This window comes from Coptis chinensis, chromosome 3 (genome assembly GCF_015680905.1).
Source record: "Coptis chinensis isolate HL-2020 chromosome 3, ASM1568090v1, whole genome shotgun sequence".
Classification (NCBI taxonomy): Eukaryota; Viridiplantae; Streptophyta; class Magnoliopsida; order Ranunculales; family Ranunculaceae; genus Coptis; species Coptis chinensis.
The window spans coordinates 81,571,586-81,588,051 of record NC_141458.1 but is presented as its reverse complement, the minus strand read 5'-3'; the positions used below and the strand labels follow the sequence as shown (position 1 = coordinate 81,588,051).

Genomic DNA, 16,466 nt, shown 5'->3' with positions numbered 1-16,466 from the left:
TCAACGACATGGCGTAGTTTTGAGTTTGTGTGAGTGTAAACTTCGTAAAACGTTTGAGTATACACTCAACGACTTGGTCATGTAGTTTGAGTTTCAATGTGGCGTGTGAGTGCAACACTCAAACGATATGGACCGTAGTTTTTCGGTGTTAGTGTGAGTAACACTCAAACGACTTGTCCATATCGTTTGAGTATACACTCAAATGACTTGGCCATCTAGTTTGAGTGTAACTCAAACTCAAAGTAACACTCAAACGACATGGTCATGTCATGCGAGTGTACACTCAAACGACTTGGCGAAGTCGTTTCTATTTTCACTCAAACGACATGGTCATGTCGTTTTACGTTTTACACTCAAACGACACGACCCATGTCGTTTGAGTGTAAACAAAACGACTTTGGTCAAGTCGTTTGAGTGTACACTCGCACGACATGGTCGCGTGTCGTTTGAGTGTAAACGTAAAACGACGGGAGGGTTCGTTTTGGCAATACCGGTTGAATTGGTTGCTGGGCTTGGGCTTTATGGCAAATTTGTAATATGGCAAATTTGTAAAATTTCTGTTTTTTTGAGGGGTTGCCCAATCCAATTTGATGAGTGCCCAATGGAATTGCCAAAAAAAAATAAGAAAGTTGATCGTGCGGTTTTGAAATACCGCGTGGGCTTGGGCTTTTAAGATGGGCTTCACTGGCGCGGTGTTAGGAAAACCGCGTGGGCTATATGGCGCGGTTTATCTAAAATCGCGTCATTTGATGTCGAAAATTTGATGTTGCTCCTAAAGATGGTTTGTGTTTTTTTGGCTTGGTGTTTGGTTTGGTTCAAAATTTTGATGTTTTTTTGGTTGCACTCCTAAAGATGCTCTAACCAATTCATGGGTACCCTCCCTCAATTCATTATCACAATTCATGGGTACCCTCAATTCATTGTCACATAGACTAGCTTGAGGTTTTGACATACAAAAGCAAATTAAGAAGAAAAACAGAGAAAAAGAAATAAATGATATAATGATATACTTTACTTGCAAATGAATATGGACTCCAACTACTCTTTAGAACAAACATATGGAAGAACCAAACTGACTAACAGATACTTAAATTTTTAAGTGCAAGAACGTTAGGTTGAGATATGGCTACCGTATAGACAACTTCGCAGTAACTGAATATCAAATCATCCCTCCGAATTCAATCTGTCAATTTAAACTGTTTCTGGTCCAGCCAAACCCCTTCCACAACCAAATGGTTACCTTTGTCACCGTCCCAGTCTTGAAATCTGAAGTATCCGTTACTTTCTATTATTGACTTTTGCCTGAACACTGAATCAAAATACAGTATCAAACACAGCAGACATATGAACAAAACAAGGATGCGTGTGGGCGGATTACTAAATATGAACGTCGAAGTTAAAAATTCAATCCATCTTTAAGAAAAGGGATGAAAATTTCTCAACATAATTAAGACTAATATATCGCACCTGAACACTAAATCTACCAATCCATATATGCAATGAGGTCTATACCACAGAAACTACAATAAAAAAACTAATTATGATCATAATAAATATGCAGGTCGGTAATGGACGTATGGCAGGTCCACTCGTGACTCTTTCAATCCCCACAGATGGTTGCTCTCACAATTTACAAACAACCAAAAACTTTAAAGAAGAAGAGTCTACCGCAAGCCTTTTCTCATCACCAATTTCTAATAAAATATTTTGTGTACACCACAAATAGTTTGAGTTTATTGTAATTGAGATACTCTTCATCTTGTCATCTTTTATCACCTCCAACAATACAGGCTGGAGCGGTTTCAATGTTACATGATCACACCTGAGTTAGAATTTGTGGTAATAACATTCCTAGTGTCTTGTGTAATAACATTCCTAGTGTCATAGAATCACTCAAAAAAAAATATAAATCATTGAACATAAAATATGATCAAACACCATGATGTACTAAAGGAATCAAAGATATATAATATTCATTTATGTCATAAAGCCTTTCATGCATACAGACATACAGTATCAGAAAATAATTTTGTACTATATTCTGAGTTAACAAACAACGAAAGGGTGAAAATATATTCATACATGTTGCGAGTTTGTTGAAGTGAACCATGACTAGAAATGGTTCGGAGGGAAAATGAAGTTGTATATATATGGTGAAGAATGATGACATCATGAGAGATACAGATGGTGTGCTGGGATAAGCAAGCCTAAAAAGTTTAATTCACGTGCTAGTTGCGGCCATTTAATCAATGAATGAATGTGTTAATAAAGGCGGCGTTTGGTTTGTTCGAAGAATCTACTAAACAATAAATAACTGCGAGTCAGGAAAGAGACGGGCGTATCTTCATTTATTTTCCCTAGTTAACAAAATATTGGTGGGCATGACATGAACCAACATTTCGACCATTTTTGGCATTTCATTAAATATTTCGTCATTAAGCACTAGTAACCATAGTTAACAATTCGTAATGCGATAAAAATTCGATATTGAAAATATTCAAATAAAATTCAAGTTTCGATAAGAATTTATTTTTTCAATTCGGATTAAAAAAAACGGAAACGGTAAAAGTTCAGTTTCGTAAATAATTTGACTATAATACAAAACTAAAAATAAAAAAATATGAGAAAATTTGACAGCATACTCAACAGACTTTATAGTGAAAATACGAATAATTCAAGAATTAATGATTTCTTGCCGAATTAACAAATTATTCCGTGTCATTGAAAAATACGACATTTTTAAACATTTTCCAAATTAAACGAATAATTCACCAAAAATTCAAAAATTACAATTAATGATTTCTTGCCGAAATCCACTCTTCATCTTGAGACATAGAAACACTTGCACACTCATTTCTTTCTCATTGGCTAATACAATCATTATTATATAGAAACCTATGTACTTCAATAAGTTGATTACTTACAAGACACTTTAATAATACATATCGAAAAATAAAATACACTATAATAATAACAAGGAGTTTCCATTTCCCTTCAAAAGAGTTTTCATTCTTCTGCACTGTATCTTTCAAGAAACGGGTGCTTTAGATCTTATTTATCAATGAAGTATTATCATATACGAGCTCCAACCCTTACTGACCAGGCAACTGAATACCCTAACACATCTCTCCAACACTTCTACTGTACCTCCTGGATCAGCACAAGAAGTAAAAGCTGATTGAATGGAGAAAACAATATATTCTCGGAAAAAGGAATCAGAATTACTAGTAAGATGTTAAATTATGAATGTAAAATGGATAGTCATGACCTTGAAACTACAAATGAAATTTTCTTGACTCGTCATTAAAATAGTGTCTTACTTTTGCGTGTTAGCCAATACAGGCACAGACTTTAAGTATACCTAAATTGAACACCGTTCATTTTCAGGTACTACGAAGATACTTGTACAATATAAATAGGTGGTTGCATTTCCTTACTCGACTAGGTATCAAACACGTTCAACCACCTTTTGCATTATGTACGACAATGAAGGCAATGGCAATGGGTGGTGACTGTATAATCGATATTAACGACAATCCCATACTCTGGGACCTTATCACAATGAGAAGGTGGATCTACAACAACAATTCTCAAGCACGCATAAGAGGCATAGCATGTAGCATTGACCTTGGAGACTCCATTGCAGGGTAGTTGCGAACCACTGCAACTGTTTAATTTATGCGTCAACCTGAAAGATAGAACTCTCTCAAGGGGAAAAATGGAGACTGATATATATATATAACTCCCTCAAGCATTAACCAATAAAACTGAAAGATAGAACAGGGTCCATTAATGAAATTGGAACTTTAAAGACCAACGGCGCAAGGTCTAGAAAATTTTCAAAAATCCTTGAAACTTACCTGACCACTAAACAGATCGAGGCCATTTTCCACCAGATAGCGGTGGATGGACTTATTCCCTCCCTGAAGGTTTTAGAATATGTCAAAACACATCGGTACAGACAAATATCAGGCAGTCTAGTAAGCAGGAATACAGACATGAGTGTCAGGTCTAACTCAACACGGTCAGGGCGATACGGCAAATATTGGAAAACTTAGGCTGAGCATAGTTTTTTTTTTTTTTTTTTGCTCAGTTAGTACACCGGTACGTCAGGACACAACAACAAAATGGTACATAGTTGTTTCATTAGCAATAACTTTGTCACTATCAATCACATTCGACCTAAAGCAATCGTCATTTCCAGATCCCCCTCCCCCTCTTCTCAACTTTTCTTTGGTTAAGCCTAATCTTATGGTAAACCGGCCTACTTATGAACGAAACTGGCCCATTGAACAATTAGTCGACCAACTTATCTTTCCAAAATCACGTCTGTAATATTCAACCAGTACATTAGGATTTTGATTTTTGAAAGTAAGTCCTGAGGATGGATACTTACATATTATACATTGGTAAAACACTCACAGTTTCCTTTAAGCCCGCATATTGGGGAAACTTTTCCAATCATCTCCAAGAAGCCAGCCAGCTGGAATTGCAGTAGCAGCACCCAGTGAGCGGCCACATCAGGATTCACCCACTGTTTGGACACTTTCAAAATACCTTGGTAACAACTTCTTGAATTTTGGGAACTCTTGCCATTCCTCCTGCCAGGAGAACCTTATCCACGTCCATGGCAGTTATACCAGCTTCTTTCAAGTAGATCTCGGAAAGGTTTCTGGTCGTTTCAGTCAAATGGTTTACCAACCTCTCAAATGTCGATCTAGTAAGTGTGAAACTCAGGCCTTTTGTGCCTGTGCCTGATGCATAAGGGGAAAAAAAGGCAAGTTGATTTCAGTTGAGTGATATACATATGTGTAGGACTTGATGCATCAGAAGTAAGAACAGACAGGCTGATCTCAGTTTCAAATACAGATGAAAGTTCTATTTTAGCTTCCTCAGCTGCTTGGCAAATCCTTTGGCAGGATAACATGTCATTTGCAACATCAATTGCCTCTGTTCTTCTAATGTTGGTCACAATGTACTCCATTGAGGCATTCTCAAAGTCCTACCAACCCAAGAAATCAGTATGCATTCATTTTAACTTGATAGAACCTCTGAAGATTTCCAGTATGGAAAAATCAAATTTTCTACCACCAAGATCAAAGACTGCTATAAGACCATCCTTATCAATCAGCCCATAGGAAACTGCAGCAGCAACAAGCTCATCAATAGCTATTTCAAGATTTATCCCTGCCATTTCCCCAACAGCCAATGTTGCCTTTATCTTAGCATCATTTGACATTGCCGGATATGTAATTATAGCATCAGAAGCTAACTTACCGATGTATGTCTCTGCAGTCTGTTTTACATTGGTTAGAATCTTATCTACAATTTCCCTTCGGGAATACTGCTTTCCATAGAATTCAATCCATGCATCTCCATTGGGAACCTTGACTATCTTATAAGGAGTCATCTTCCTCTCTCTGTATTAGGGGGTCATCAAACTTGCAGCCTAAGAGATGCTGAATCCCAAAAATTGTGTTTGTTGGATTGGTCCCCGCCCAAAGCTTGGCCTGGGCTCCAACAAGAAACTCCCCAAGCCATTTCGGATGTAGGCAACCACTGCCAGACATTTGGCAATAACCTTAGCTCTTCCTCTTTCCATAACCGCTACACATGTATTAGTGGAACCAAAACTGATACAGCATGATCATTGGTAAGGGTCTTTGAGCTGAATGGTATTGCCAGTGTGACTGTGAGACGTCCATACGATCATTGCCTCAAGTCAGCATGCCCTGTTCAAGACAGAGGACGAAAAAACAAGTATATTTTAGTAACAACGTAGTTATATATAAGTGTACAACTACTAGTGCAAGTTCCAGTAAACTCTCAAACGAATTTAAGAAAGAACTATACCATCAACCAATATGTTAAATTCTTCCGACAGCAGTAGTTATCTTTAGACCAAGCACTATATATTCTTATGGTGTAATATCTGACCATATTCTGATGCACTAATGTATAGGTATTGTGTATGTACCAAAGCTAATAGATGAGGCTCAGCATTAAAAGTACAATTATCTCACCATGGACTTATAGTTGATTCCACTTGGAAAAATAAATAATTGATTCCAAAATCCCCAAAACCCATTTTGCTGATCTAATGAAATCTGAAACTACTAACACTGATCCATAAAAAATAGCACACAACAAACATTCAACCGCTTGCAATTGACAACATATGCTGAGACGTCAACCCCGTGGGCTACTGAAAAGAGCTGAGATGAGGAGAGAGTTTCTCACTTTCTCCTATTATCCATTTTTGTTTGGTATGTTCAAGAATAGCAGATAAGAGAAAGTAGCCTCTGCAACACCACTTCTTGTGTTGGTGAATCAGAGTCCCTAGGGGTTCTTCACTAGTTCTAAGTGGATGCGGCAAACAGACCACACCTCCGATTTTTCTTGTGGCAGAGGCTCTTACTAGAATGGTGTTCCGAGCTCAGAACATGAGGGATCATTTCTTGTTTTAATGTGTTGCGAACACATGCGCCTATTTCAATTCTAACGTATCCAGATGAGACTTTTTGTGAATTTCAGCAAAGTTGGCTCTTAGAATGGCCAGAGCAATTCACTCCCTCCCATGTTCTATTCCCAGGCCCCCATTTACAACCAAAGTTCCGATAACATTTTAATCCCAATTACTCTAAATGTACCAAATGTGTAACAATAATCATGATTCTAGTATATTTGTACAAAATGTGTAAATCTAATCATGATTCTCAATAGATGGTCTGTGTAACAAACTCTTACTATACGATTCAAATATTGGAGACTTAGGACTCCTTTATATTTCTAGACAACTTGAATCACTTGAGACTGTTTGAATACCCGGCCACTAAGAAGTAAGAACAAAACCATCAAAATCACTTCAAGCTGTTGAATCTCAAAACAAATAAAAACAATGTATGCCACATCAAAACCCATGTTGCAATCCATACGAACACACAAACACACTAATGCTAAACCTGAACCCATGTTGCAATAATCCTATAACTGAAGATATATAATACGTACAAGAACATGATCCACATTTCTATAAAGTACTATAGTGTAATAGAGGAAAAGGAGAGGACATACTTTTTTTACATATGGTGCTTTGCTCTGGAGTTAGTTGCTAGCTTTGGCTTCAAAGTTACAAAGAGAGAAAAGAATGTGAGAAAATCGAGCAAATAACACAGAGAGAAGTAAGGAGTATGAAAGTAACGAAGTACAAAGCATTTACCAGTAAGTGAATGAAAATGAGACCCTTTGATTCTTCATTTTTTGAGCTGTGCAGTTAAATCGCTACTCGGTCAAGCGAGTAGGTGTAATCGGTCGGGATTAATCGGGATTAGTCGGACGATTTTTCATATCACTATATTTTTTACAAATAATTATTAAATATATTTGATTTTGAAATACTATTTAAAAACACAATCAATCAATAAACAATTAAAACACTCAATCAACTAAAATAAATATGATTAAAGTGTAGAACTTTACATAATCGAGGGTTGGTCGAATCAATGAAATGTCGAGTTCAATGTTTAACATTGAAATAGTGAACACAATTACTCGGCTAATCGAGAGAGTACTCGGGGACTTTTTGAGTCCAATTGTGGTCGGGGATTAAATTGTTAGTCGGGCCGGCTAAACAGGGAGTAGCGAGTACTCACCAATTACTCGGGGAGTACTCAACGATTTAATAGCCCAGTTTTTGAGTTCATTTCAACCAGTGAAAGACTAAAATGCTGACAAAAGCTGGTTTTTTTTATTTCATTTAAAGTTTTCAACCTGTACGTACTAAAGTGGTGTAAACAACACAAAGTGTAAAGTTTACCTTCACGTGCCAAAAAACTCCTTCCCCAGGTTGTATACGGGTAATAGGTTATTAGTCAATAGGATGGGGTGGGAAATTCCCCATCCGGCTATTAGTTAATAAAAAAAGTCTGGACGAACGTATGTGTAATTTAAAAACTCGGACGTCACTTCAACTGAGGTTTCAAGCTTTATTTTTCTGTTTGCGACGGTCTAAGGCGTAGTGAATTATAACTATTACAAAACACCCACGGACGTTGTTTTGAGTGTAGTATGAAAGTGGACCATTATTTGTTTTAAGCCTTTGCGACGGACCAAGCCCGTTATTTTTTATTATTTTTAATGGTCTATGACAGTTTAAGTCCGTTGTTATCTTTTTTTACACATTCCCCACCTACCATTGGAAGAGCCACAAGTAGTAAATATATACTTTATATATTTAGAAGTTAGATAGAGTGTATAATTATAATGGCGCTTATGTAAAACCTATATTACTATGTAGAGGTAGATTTTTACACTCTCTATTGAAGATGCTCTAATGTACTATTATGTACCTTCTGTAATTTACGGATCTTACCCTTGATTTTTCTTCTTTTTCTTGGAATTGGGCCGCTGACCCATATTCCACTTATCTTGCTCATATTAGGGCCTGTAGAAATTGGATTTAGGGCCCTTACGTTCAATTTGTCAATTTCAAAAAATGATGCCTCGTTTTAAGGCTTGACATTTGAAGAAGTGATCCTTGTGTTGGTAACTTGGTATAGACGTATAGTAGTATCTAGGGGGAATTAGCGATACCTCCCACATTTAAAGATATCTTTTTGCGATACCACATTTTGAAGATCATTTGCAATACCTCCCACATTTGCAAACCGAGTCAAACCGTAAGAAAAAAACCCAAAAAACTCAAAAATAAAAAATAAAAAATAAAAAATCGATATAATTAAATAGTGGAGGTTACCAAAATATCCATCCACTAAAAGAAAAACAAACAACAGGATGCTATATAATATGTATCATCCAGAAAAATTGTATGTTACATAGTATGTATCATCCTTACTTTGGCAGATCAAATCTTCCAGTAAAAATGATGAGAACCAAGTGATAATGGTGCTTAAAAGAATGGTATATGGTATGTAGCATTCCAAATAATGGATGGTATATAGTATGTATCATCCTTACTTTGGCAGACCAAAACTTCCAGTAAAAATGGTGAGAATCAAGTGATAATGGTGCTCAAAATGATGGTATATGGTAGGTAGCATTCCAAATAATTGATGGTATATAGTATGTATCATCTTTACTTTGGCAGACTAAAACTTCTAGTAAGGGCATCTCCAATAGGGGTGTAAACCATATAGTGTGGAAATTTTACACCCCAAATGTCAAAAAACTCTTTCCAATGGAGGTGTAAACTTCTAGTATTAGTTGATAGAGAGGGTGGAGAATTCCCCCTCTCGCTATCAGCTAATAAAAAGCTTGGGCGACACTCGAACAGACGTCTGAGTAAAAACAAATTCGGACGTCACATGGAGTGTCGTTCCTATCTATTTCTAAAGTCACAATTTTAAAATTTTAAACTCGGACGTGATGTCCCACTTTAATTTAAAGAGGGTCCGAGTTTAAAATTAAACTTTTTTACACTTTTCCATTGGGAACAATAGAAAATGGATATTTATAGACTCTACAATAATTTACAATTGGAGTAGTAAAATCCTAATGGCACCTAGGTGGTGCCTATGTGGAGGTGAAATTTTACACCCTCCATTGGAGATGCCCTAAGAGCATTCCCAATGCAGGTGGTTTTAGGGGGTTTGTGGCTATAGTCACCGATTTTTGTTCAAAAGGGTTGTTCAATGCAGAGGTGAAAAATTGGTGATTATTTTCCCAAGTCAAAAACCAGGTGAAACCTTCAACCGAGATAGTGGTTGACTTGTGAACTTCGAACGGGATGTTGGATTCCGTCTCGTGTGTTTTTTTCAATTTTTTTTTCGGACGGAATGTTTCATTCCGTTTTGCGTGTTTTTTCAGTTTTTTTTTAACTTCAAACAAAATACCGGACGAGATATTACATTCCGTCTCAATCAAAATGCCTCCAGACGGAATCCAACATCCCGTCCGGGATTATTTTTCACTTTTGCATTAGGTAGCCTCACCTTGCTTTTCGCCAAAACGGTGAAAACCTTAGGAAATACTGCCTACGTGGCAGTAATAAGAGGGGAAATAAATCCACCTGCATTGGGAATGCTCTAAGAAATGTGAGAACCAAGTGATAATGATACTCAAAAGGATGGTATATGATATATAGCATTCCAAATAATCACTACAAGAAAATGGACTTTTTCCCACCGTATTTTTAGCCACAGTTATAAACCCTTATTACATACTTATTTTCACCGTAGCGAATAGGTTTCATTCCTGGGACCGTGGGTGCAGCCACGGCCGAAACCGTCGGGTACGATTTTTTAACCTTGACCACGGCTGTTCCAATCGTTTTGACCGTGGGGATTAGGGATCTATCTAAAATAAGATAATTTTCCCCAACCTTGACCGCCACTTACCTTTTTTTCTCTCTTTCTTCTTCACATCTCAACAAGGTAATTAAGGTAAGTACCGATTTTTTAAATTGCAAGCACCGATTTTTCTAAATTGGAAGAACGAACATATTGTTTTCAATTTTTTTGCTTGATTTCTTGGCTTTTAATCAAACAAATTGCAGAGATTCTCGGTAGATTGAAGTGAGGCAGACACTAATTTAGTCATGGTATGTTTAAATAACCATGACTAAATTATCGACCGAAACATCCAACGAAATTTAGCAATCGATTGAGATCGAAGAGATATAAACAATATCGAGGCGATTTCGTTAATGCTTATTTAAGTTAGAATCATTCTTCATATATTTTTGTTTTCACACGAATTATTAGAACAACCAGAGGGTTGGGAAATAAGTGTAATGTGTAGATTAGAGAGCAAGTCAGATGTGGAGATGGGAGTGAAAAGTATAGTGATAGATTGTAGTAGTAATAATAAGGTGGAGAAGTTGAAGAATTATCCGATGGTATCTCGATCTAGAATGAAGCTTTGGTTCATTAGAGCAACGACTATTGTATTGGTATGGACTTGTTTACTTCAGTTAGTGGCATTGGGAGAGATGTGGGGACCAAGTGTGTTGAAAGGATTGCTTTCTTGTTTTAAGTATCCGGATTCTGATAATACGCAATTGGATTATAAGCTTATTTCTGCTCAACCCAGATTACCATTGCTACCTAAAAGTGAGTTCTTGACTTGTTTTGTTTTGTTGTGTTCTAGTTGGATTGTTAGAGTGGAAAAAGTGGTTCTATTGTTGTTTTTGGAGAGAAAGAACATTGGAGAGTTAGTGGAGTTCAATTAGACTTTTTGTTATCTCTGTCTACCATTGAATTCCGATAAGATTTCATTCATTGCTGCAATAGAGATTGAATCCACATTGGTAATTTTCTCATATGGTTGTGTTAGCAACTTCGTTCTTGATGATATTAGATGCACTGGCAGTTGATTTTCACAGTTCTTTGTACCGATTTTGGTAACTCTTCCTGCAGGAGTTTATCCAAATAATGGCTACCTGATGGTTTCTTGCAATGGGGGTCTTAATCAGATGCGTGCAACAGTGAGTTGTAGTTAATTCTACTTCGTTCTTCGCTATATTGGGGTTTTCTCTACTCCAACTAAACTTTGTTTTGCTAATAATAACTTATCTGCTTGTTGAACAGATATGTGATATGGTTGCTATTGCAAGACATTTAAACATAACACTCATAATCCCTGAGCTTAGATAAGACCTCCTTTCGGAATGATCCTAGGTGAGTTTCAATTACGACATTGTTCGGTTTAGAGTATCCAAATTTTTATCGAAAGAGCTTTAAGTGACAGTCCTTTAACTAGTAAAATTATATTCGAATTGTTAATAATTTTTCATTGTTACTACAGTGACTTCCAAGACATATTTGATGTTGATCATTTTATTACATCTTTGAGAGATGAGGTTCGTATATTGAAAGAACTACCCCCTCGGGTCAAGACTCAGGAAAAGATATGAGCAAGGAATGTTCCATTCTATGCCACCAGTTAGTTGGTCTGACATTTCTTACTACCAGGATCAGGTGAGTTTGCTGCCTTTTTCATTCTTTAATCCGCCTTTTATTTCTATTGTTGAATTTTTAGTTCATTAAGCATTTGGATTGATTTTTTTTCTTTTGAATTTTTGTATGTTTGTGGGTTAGGGTTCAAAATTATGGTTGAGCGGTGCTGAGAAATTGATTCTCGTATTGGGGCTGGCATAAAAATCCTCGAATATGTTGGGGTTACACTCATTTGGAGCAGAAAATTCCAATGTTGAGTTATTCTCAGCCCCATCTGTGGTTAGCTAAATAACCCTCAACTTGTACTTCACTTTTTTTTAGAATCTCTAGGGAGGCTTGTACGTACAAAGGGAGTCTGAATACCTATGCGGAACAAATCATAGAGGCGAGTGGGTATCATTTTAGTGTCATATGGACACAATCTTGTTTTGGCCATATCTTTGTCGTTTCAAATCCGTTTTACGATCGGTTTTCACCGCTGTCTTTGTGATTTCAGTGAGCATCCTATGGAACTACTTAAATGTTAAGAACTAGTGCTTTAGTAGTTAGTACTATCAATTGGTCGTCCTTAAGTCAGCACTATGACCGACTCACTTAAGTCACCCTGCTTATGGGAAACTGTGCTCTCATTGCATTTATTTTAGATGGGTGAGCTGCTTATGGTGTGCATTTCCACACCGTTCCATTTGTTTTTTTCCATCTTCTCTTATAGTGAAGAACCAACTAGTTATTCCATTTGACACTTCTAGTACTCTAGTATTTTTTAATTTTTTGTTGACAATCAATACTCTAGTTGTATTTGTCTTATTGTATTCATTACTAACTTATCTTCTTTTCTTTTTTAATCAGATTAATGAGTGCATTATAGGATGTCTCGATGTCTCTCTTCTTGAGCATGCAACCTTCATTCAAGTGAATACTTTTTTTTCCCCCTTTTAATTGTTTGTTAGAAAAAAAAATTTAGCTTGCTATCTTACACCTATACAAAAAGCTTTTAGTTTCTATTTTTGATCACTTGTAATCATCCGACTACTTTGTACAAAGTATTGGCAATTGCGTGAATTCTTCACTACTCTGACTTATTACATCAGTGGTAATCATTCCATCCAAACATTTGTTAATTTGGTAAAGTAATCAACTAGTAAAGTGACTATTAATTTATGATGATACCGCTCTAATTGTATGAGTTTACCGTGCATTTATTAGTGATTGGTGTATATAATATCTCATATTACTTGTCTATTTTCTTGTTTAGGAAAGTGTTTATATAGTACATGTGTTAATTCAATCATTTGTTTTGTAAGTCTACTTTTTGTATCTTTCTAGATGATAAGGATGAATGGAAATGGTGATTTTGAGGTGTAGGATGGTTATGAAAACTTTACTTGGTTATTGGTAGGTTTATGTTGATTGCAGGTGAAAATGTGAAATGACCCAAGAATTAAAATATCAATATTTTAAAAATAAATAAATAAAATAACTCTGCCACGGTCTATAATCGTAGCAAAAACAGTATTTCCCACGGCCCCAAATTGTAGGAAAAACTAACTTTTTCCCATGGACTAACACTGACGGTAATACCGACGATAATAACTGACGCAAAGACCATCGCTATTGGTAGGCTTTACTGACAATTATAACTGTGGGCAGACCATTTTCAATGCACAAATAGCCCACAATCCTGCGACGGTCCAAAACCGTGGGAAAAACCATTTTCCTACAGTTTTGGACCGTGGCGTAAAACTTGTTTTCTTGTAGTGAATGGATGATATATATGGTATGTATCATCCTTACTTTAGCAGACCAAAACTTCTAGTAAGAATGATGAGAACCAAGTGATAATGGTGCTCAAAATGATGATATATGGTATGTAGCATTTCAAATAATGGATGGTATATAATATGTATCATCCTTACTTTGGGAATTTGTGAGTCTGTCAGAAAATGGTCGGTCAGAAAATTTTATGTCAGAAATGGTGAGTCTGTCAGATTTTTTTTTTAATTCCTAGTTAAAAAAAAGGTTGGGAAAGGAATAGCAAGAACTAAGGGAGGCAGTTAAAAGCCATATTTGAAGCGTAGTCGAGCCTCGCTGGCTCTCGTCTTCTTTTCCATTGTTCCAGAAAATTGCCAAAAACAATAGCAAAGAATTAAGACACCAGACTTCAATCAGCGCATACATTTCTCCTATGGGATACGCAAATAGATCCAGAATTTACATCACTTGGAATAAGACGAGATATTATTAAGTAACTCTTTTTTGTTTTCAATGTAAAATCTGAAGTTCAATACCAGGTGAAGCTATAGTTCAGACACATCAACTGCAAACTGAAAAAAGAATTAAGTTAGTGCTTCTAACAAGTTCTAGTATTCTTTCAATATATTCCAAGATGAGCAATACAATTCTGTATTGGTTAAGCCAATACCATTCCTCCTTTTTCTCTTTTGGTTTAAACAAATGATCATGCAATTCAAACACTAAATACTTGGATCAATTCGCTAGAATTCACAACACTATTAATACCATCACCCTGGCTATTGCAGTTTCCCTCTGGCTTATCCATTTGGTAAATAAATTTAATACAGAGCAATTGTAGAAATGAGTCATTCATCTTGCCTGCAATTGTAGCAATTGTAAATTTAGTACAGAGCAATATGATCCCAGAACTATTAACATGCTTTACGGCCCTGCCCAGATAAGAATAGGCAGAAGAAAGTAACTCGTGCTGCAAAAGGCAATATTTAGATAAAAAACTCACTGCATTTTTTATCTTGCTCGTTATATCAGTAGCTTTCACAAAAGCAAGGGACTGACTAACAAACTAACTCTGCAAAATTAAAACTAACAAACTAACAAACTAACAAACTAACAAGACATGTTCACATGGTTGCTGGAGGTTCAACTTGAACTTCCTCAACTAGTGAAGTAGAATTTAGTCCACCTTCAACTTGACTAGTCTTCCTGGACTGTGATTTCTTCCTTGGTGCAGTACTACTTTCAGGTTCTTCACTAACTACTGCTGCTGCCTTAGCTTCTTCTTGTTCCTTCTTACTTAAAGCCCTTGCAAGTCTTTACAATGTGGTTTGTGGACTGACATTTGCTGCATCTTCTCATGGCTTTTGGTTTTGCAGAGGTTTGTCCCTCCATTGTTTCTGTTCTCTCATCTGCATTCTTTCTTCTATTTTTCTTTGGTCTTCCTGCCGGTCTGTCCAATGGTGGTGGTAGAACTTCAATGATTGGATGTTGCATGTTATTGATATTAGTTTAGTTATACACATGTGTTTCAAGAGTAAAATTGAAGTTAAAAACAATAAATAAGTACTTGACCCCAGTCTTTGTCATTGGGTATAGGTAGGACAGACCTACTATATGTTCTCATGTATGCCTTCACTGTTAAGTATTCACTGCAGTAGCTGGCAAGTTCAAAAACTCCATTAGTAAGACAATGGAAGACCAAAAGAAAAATTGAAGTGAGAATGCAAATGTAAGTTACCTGGCATAGTGCAATCTCCTCTGATTAATGACACAAGCAGCATGTATACAGGGTATGCCATTAATTTGCCATACATTACACTCACACTCTTGCCTATCTAGGTTAACCAACCATCGACTACCATGTGAACTAAACACTGTAAATTGTGTATCTGTTGCAGATCTGTAAGTGTAGTGTTGTATATTTTTCTTGTTTTGCATGTATTGCCTTCACCCTAGGAACAATATCATTAATGTCCAACTCCATTGCCTTAGCTCTTCTTTTCCTCATAAGAGTCATCAACATCAAATCCAATTCCTCCACAAATGTACACACTGGCTTGTCCCTTAGATCCATTATCCAATTGTTAAAACTCTCAGTCCAATTATTAGTCACATGCTCTGATTTTGTATGACTCCAAAAATGTGATCTATACCATGTCGTAACATCTCTCTTCTTCAACCAATCAACTGCATTCTTGTCATGCTTCTCCAAGTCAGCAAGGATCTTATTACAATCACTAAGCCTATATGCCCTAGCTGCCCCCCAACACAACTCCTCAAATAGCTTGCCTCCCTTGTACTCTTTCTTGAAGTTTTTGTACATGTGCCTGAAGCAAAATCGATGAGCTGCTCTTGGAAAGATTAGAGGAAGCACTTCCTTAAGTCCTTTCTACATATCTGACATGAAAGTGAGGTTCTATTCATTGTCTGACAAGTATTCATGCATAATACCCAAGAATGTTCCCCATATCTCTTTATTCTTTTCTCTGCATATGAACACTACAACTGGGAATAGACCATTGTTTCCATCTAAAGCTACCATGCTAAAACACACACCACCATATTTGCCTTTTAGAAAGAAACCATCAAGTCCTATTATTGGTCTGCATCCCTCCCTAAACCCTAATACTAGCTGAAAATGCAATGCACACATGATTAAATTGAAAAGTTTCGTCATCTCTTGAGCATCTAGCCACAGAACCCGAATTTCTTCTCAACACTTGGATACACATTTCAAGAGCTTTTGCATAACTCTCCTCGTAGTTACCATTTACCAGTTCCATAATTTTTTTTTAGCAT

General features: G+C 36.5%; 1 protein-coding gene and 1 long non-coding RNA gene across 17 annotated transcripts; one reads left to right on the top strand and one right to left on the bottom strand.

The window, feature by feature from the left end:
- Positions 1 to 2,864: 2,864 nt before the first annotated feature.
- LOC147511087 (uncharacterized) lies at positions 2,865 to 7,723 on the bottom strand. 3 transcript variants are annotated; one of them, XR_015219205.1, is made up of 4 exons: positions 7,220 to 7,716; positions 7,075 to 7,121; positions 4,397 to 5,732; positions 2,865 to 3,150 (listed from the first exon to the last, which is right to left on the bottom strand). It is a non-coding gene; the product is annotated as an uncharacterized LOC147511087 (long non-coding RNA). The 3 variants fall into 3 exon arrangements; XR_015219204.1 differs by lacking the exon at positions 2,865 to 3,150 and adding an exon at positions 3,178 to 3,688 and having other exon boundaries at positions 3,861 to 5,732; positions 7,220 to 7,720; XR_015219203.1 differs by lacking the exon at positions 2,865 to 3,150 and having other exon boundaries at positions 4,301 to 5,732; positions 7,220 to 7,723.
- A 2,568-nt stretch (positions 7,724 to 10,291) lies between these two features.
- Positions 10,292 to 13,082, top strand: LOC147511086 (rhamnogalacturonan I rhamnosyltransferase 1-like). 14 transcript variants are annotated; one of them, XR_015219196.1, is made up of 8 exons: positions 10,349 to 10,400; positions 10,514 to 10,558; positions 11,107 to 11,266; positions 11,376 to 11,443; positions 11,547 to 11,636; positions 11,764 to 11,936; positions 12,057 to 12,194; positions 12,765 to 13,082. XR_015219196.1 is itself a non-coding variant. In XM_086602906.1 (6 exons), exons 2-4 carry the CDS (start codon positions 10,751 to 10,753, stop codon positions 11,610 to 11,612), a joined length of 453 nt encoding a protein of 150 aa, XP_086459032.1. In that variant the 5' UTR covers positions 10,337 to 10,400; positions 10,514 to 10,750; the 3' UTR covers positions 11,613 to 11,636; positions 11,764 to 11,936; positions 12,765 to 13,082. The 14 variants fall into 14 exon arrangements, 3 of the variants coding, with proteins under 3 accessions (XP_086459032.1, XP_086459033.1, XP_086459031.1); XR_015219197.1 differs by lacking the exon at positions 10,514 to 10,558 and having other exon boundaries at positions 10,337 to 10,391; XR_015219195.1 differs by lacking the exon at positions 10,514 to 10,558 and having other exon boundaries at positions 10,337 to 10,400.
- Positions 13,083 to 16,466: the final 3,384 nt, after the last annotated feature.

Bases quoted from the DNA above. Each gene is read 5' to 3' on its own strand.
- LOC147511086 (XM_086602906.1), top strand. From the start codon at position 10,751: ATGTGTAGATTAGAGAGCAAGTCAGATGTGGAGATGGGAGTGAAAAGT. The intron at 11,070-11,375 runs GTGAGTTCTTGA...CTCTTCCTGCAG, and splicing joins ATTACCATTGCTACCTAAAA to GAGTTTATCCAAATAATGGC. The intron at 11,444-11,546 runs GTGAGTTGTAGT...CTTGTTGAACAG, and splicing joins TTAATCAGATGCGTGCAACA to ATATGTGATATGGTTGCTAT.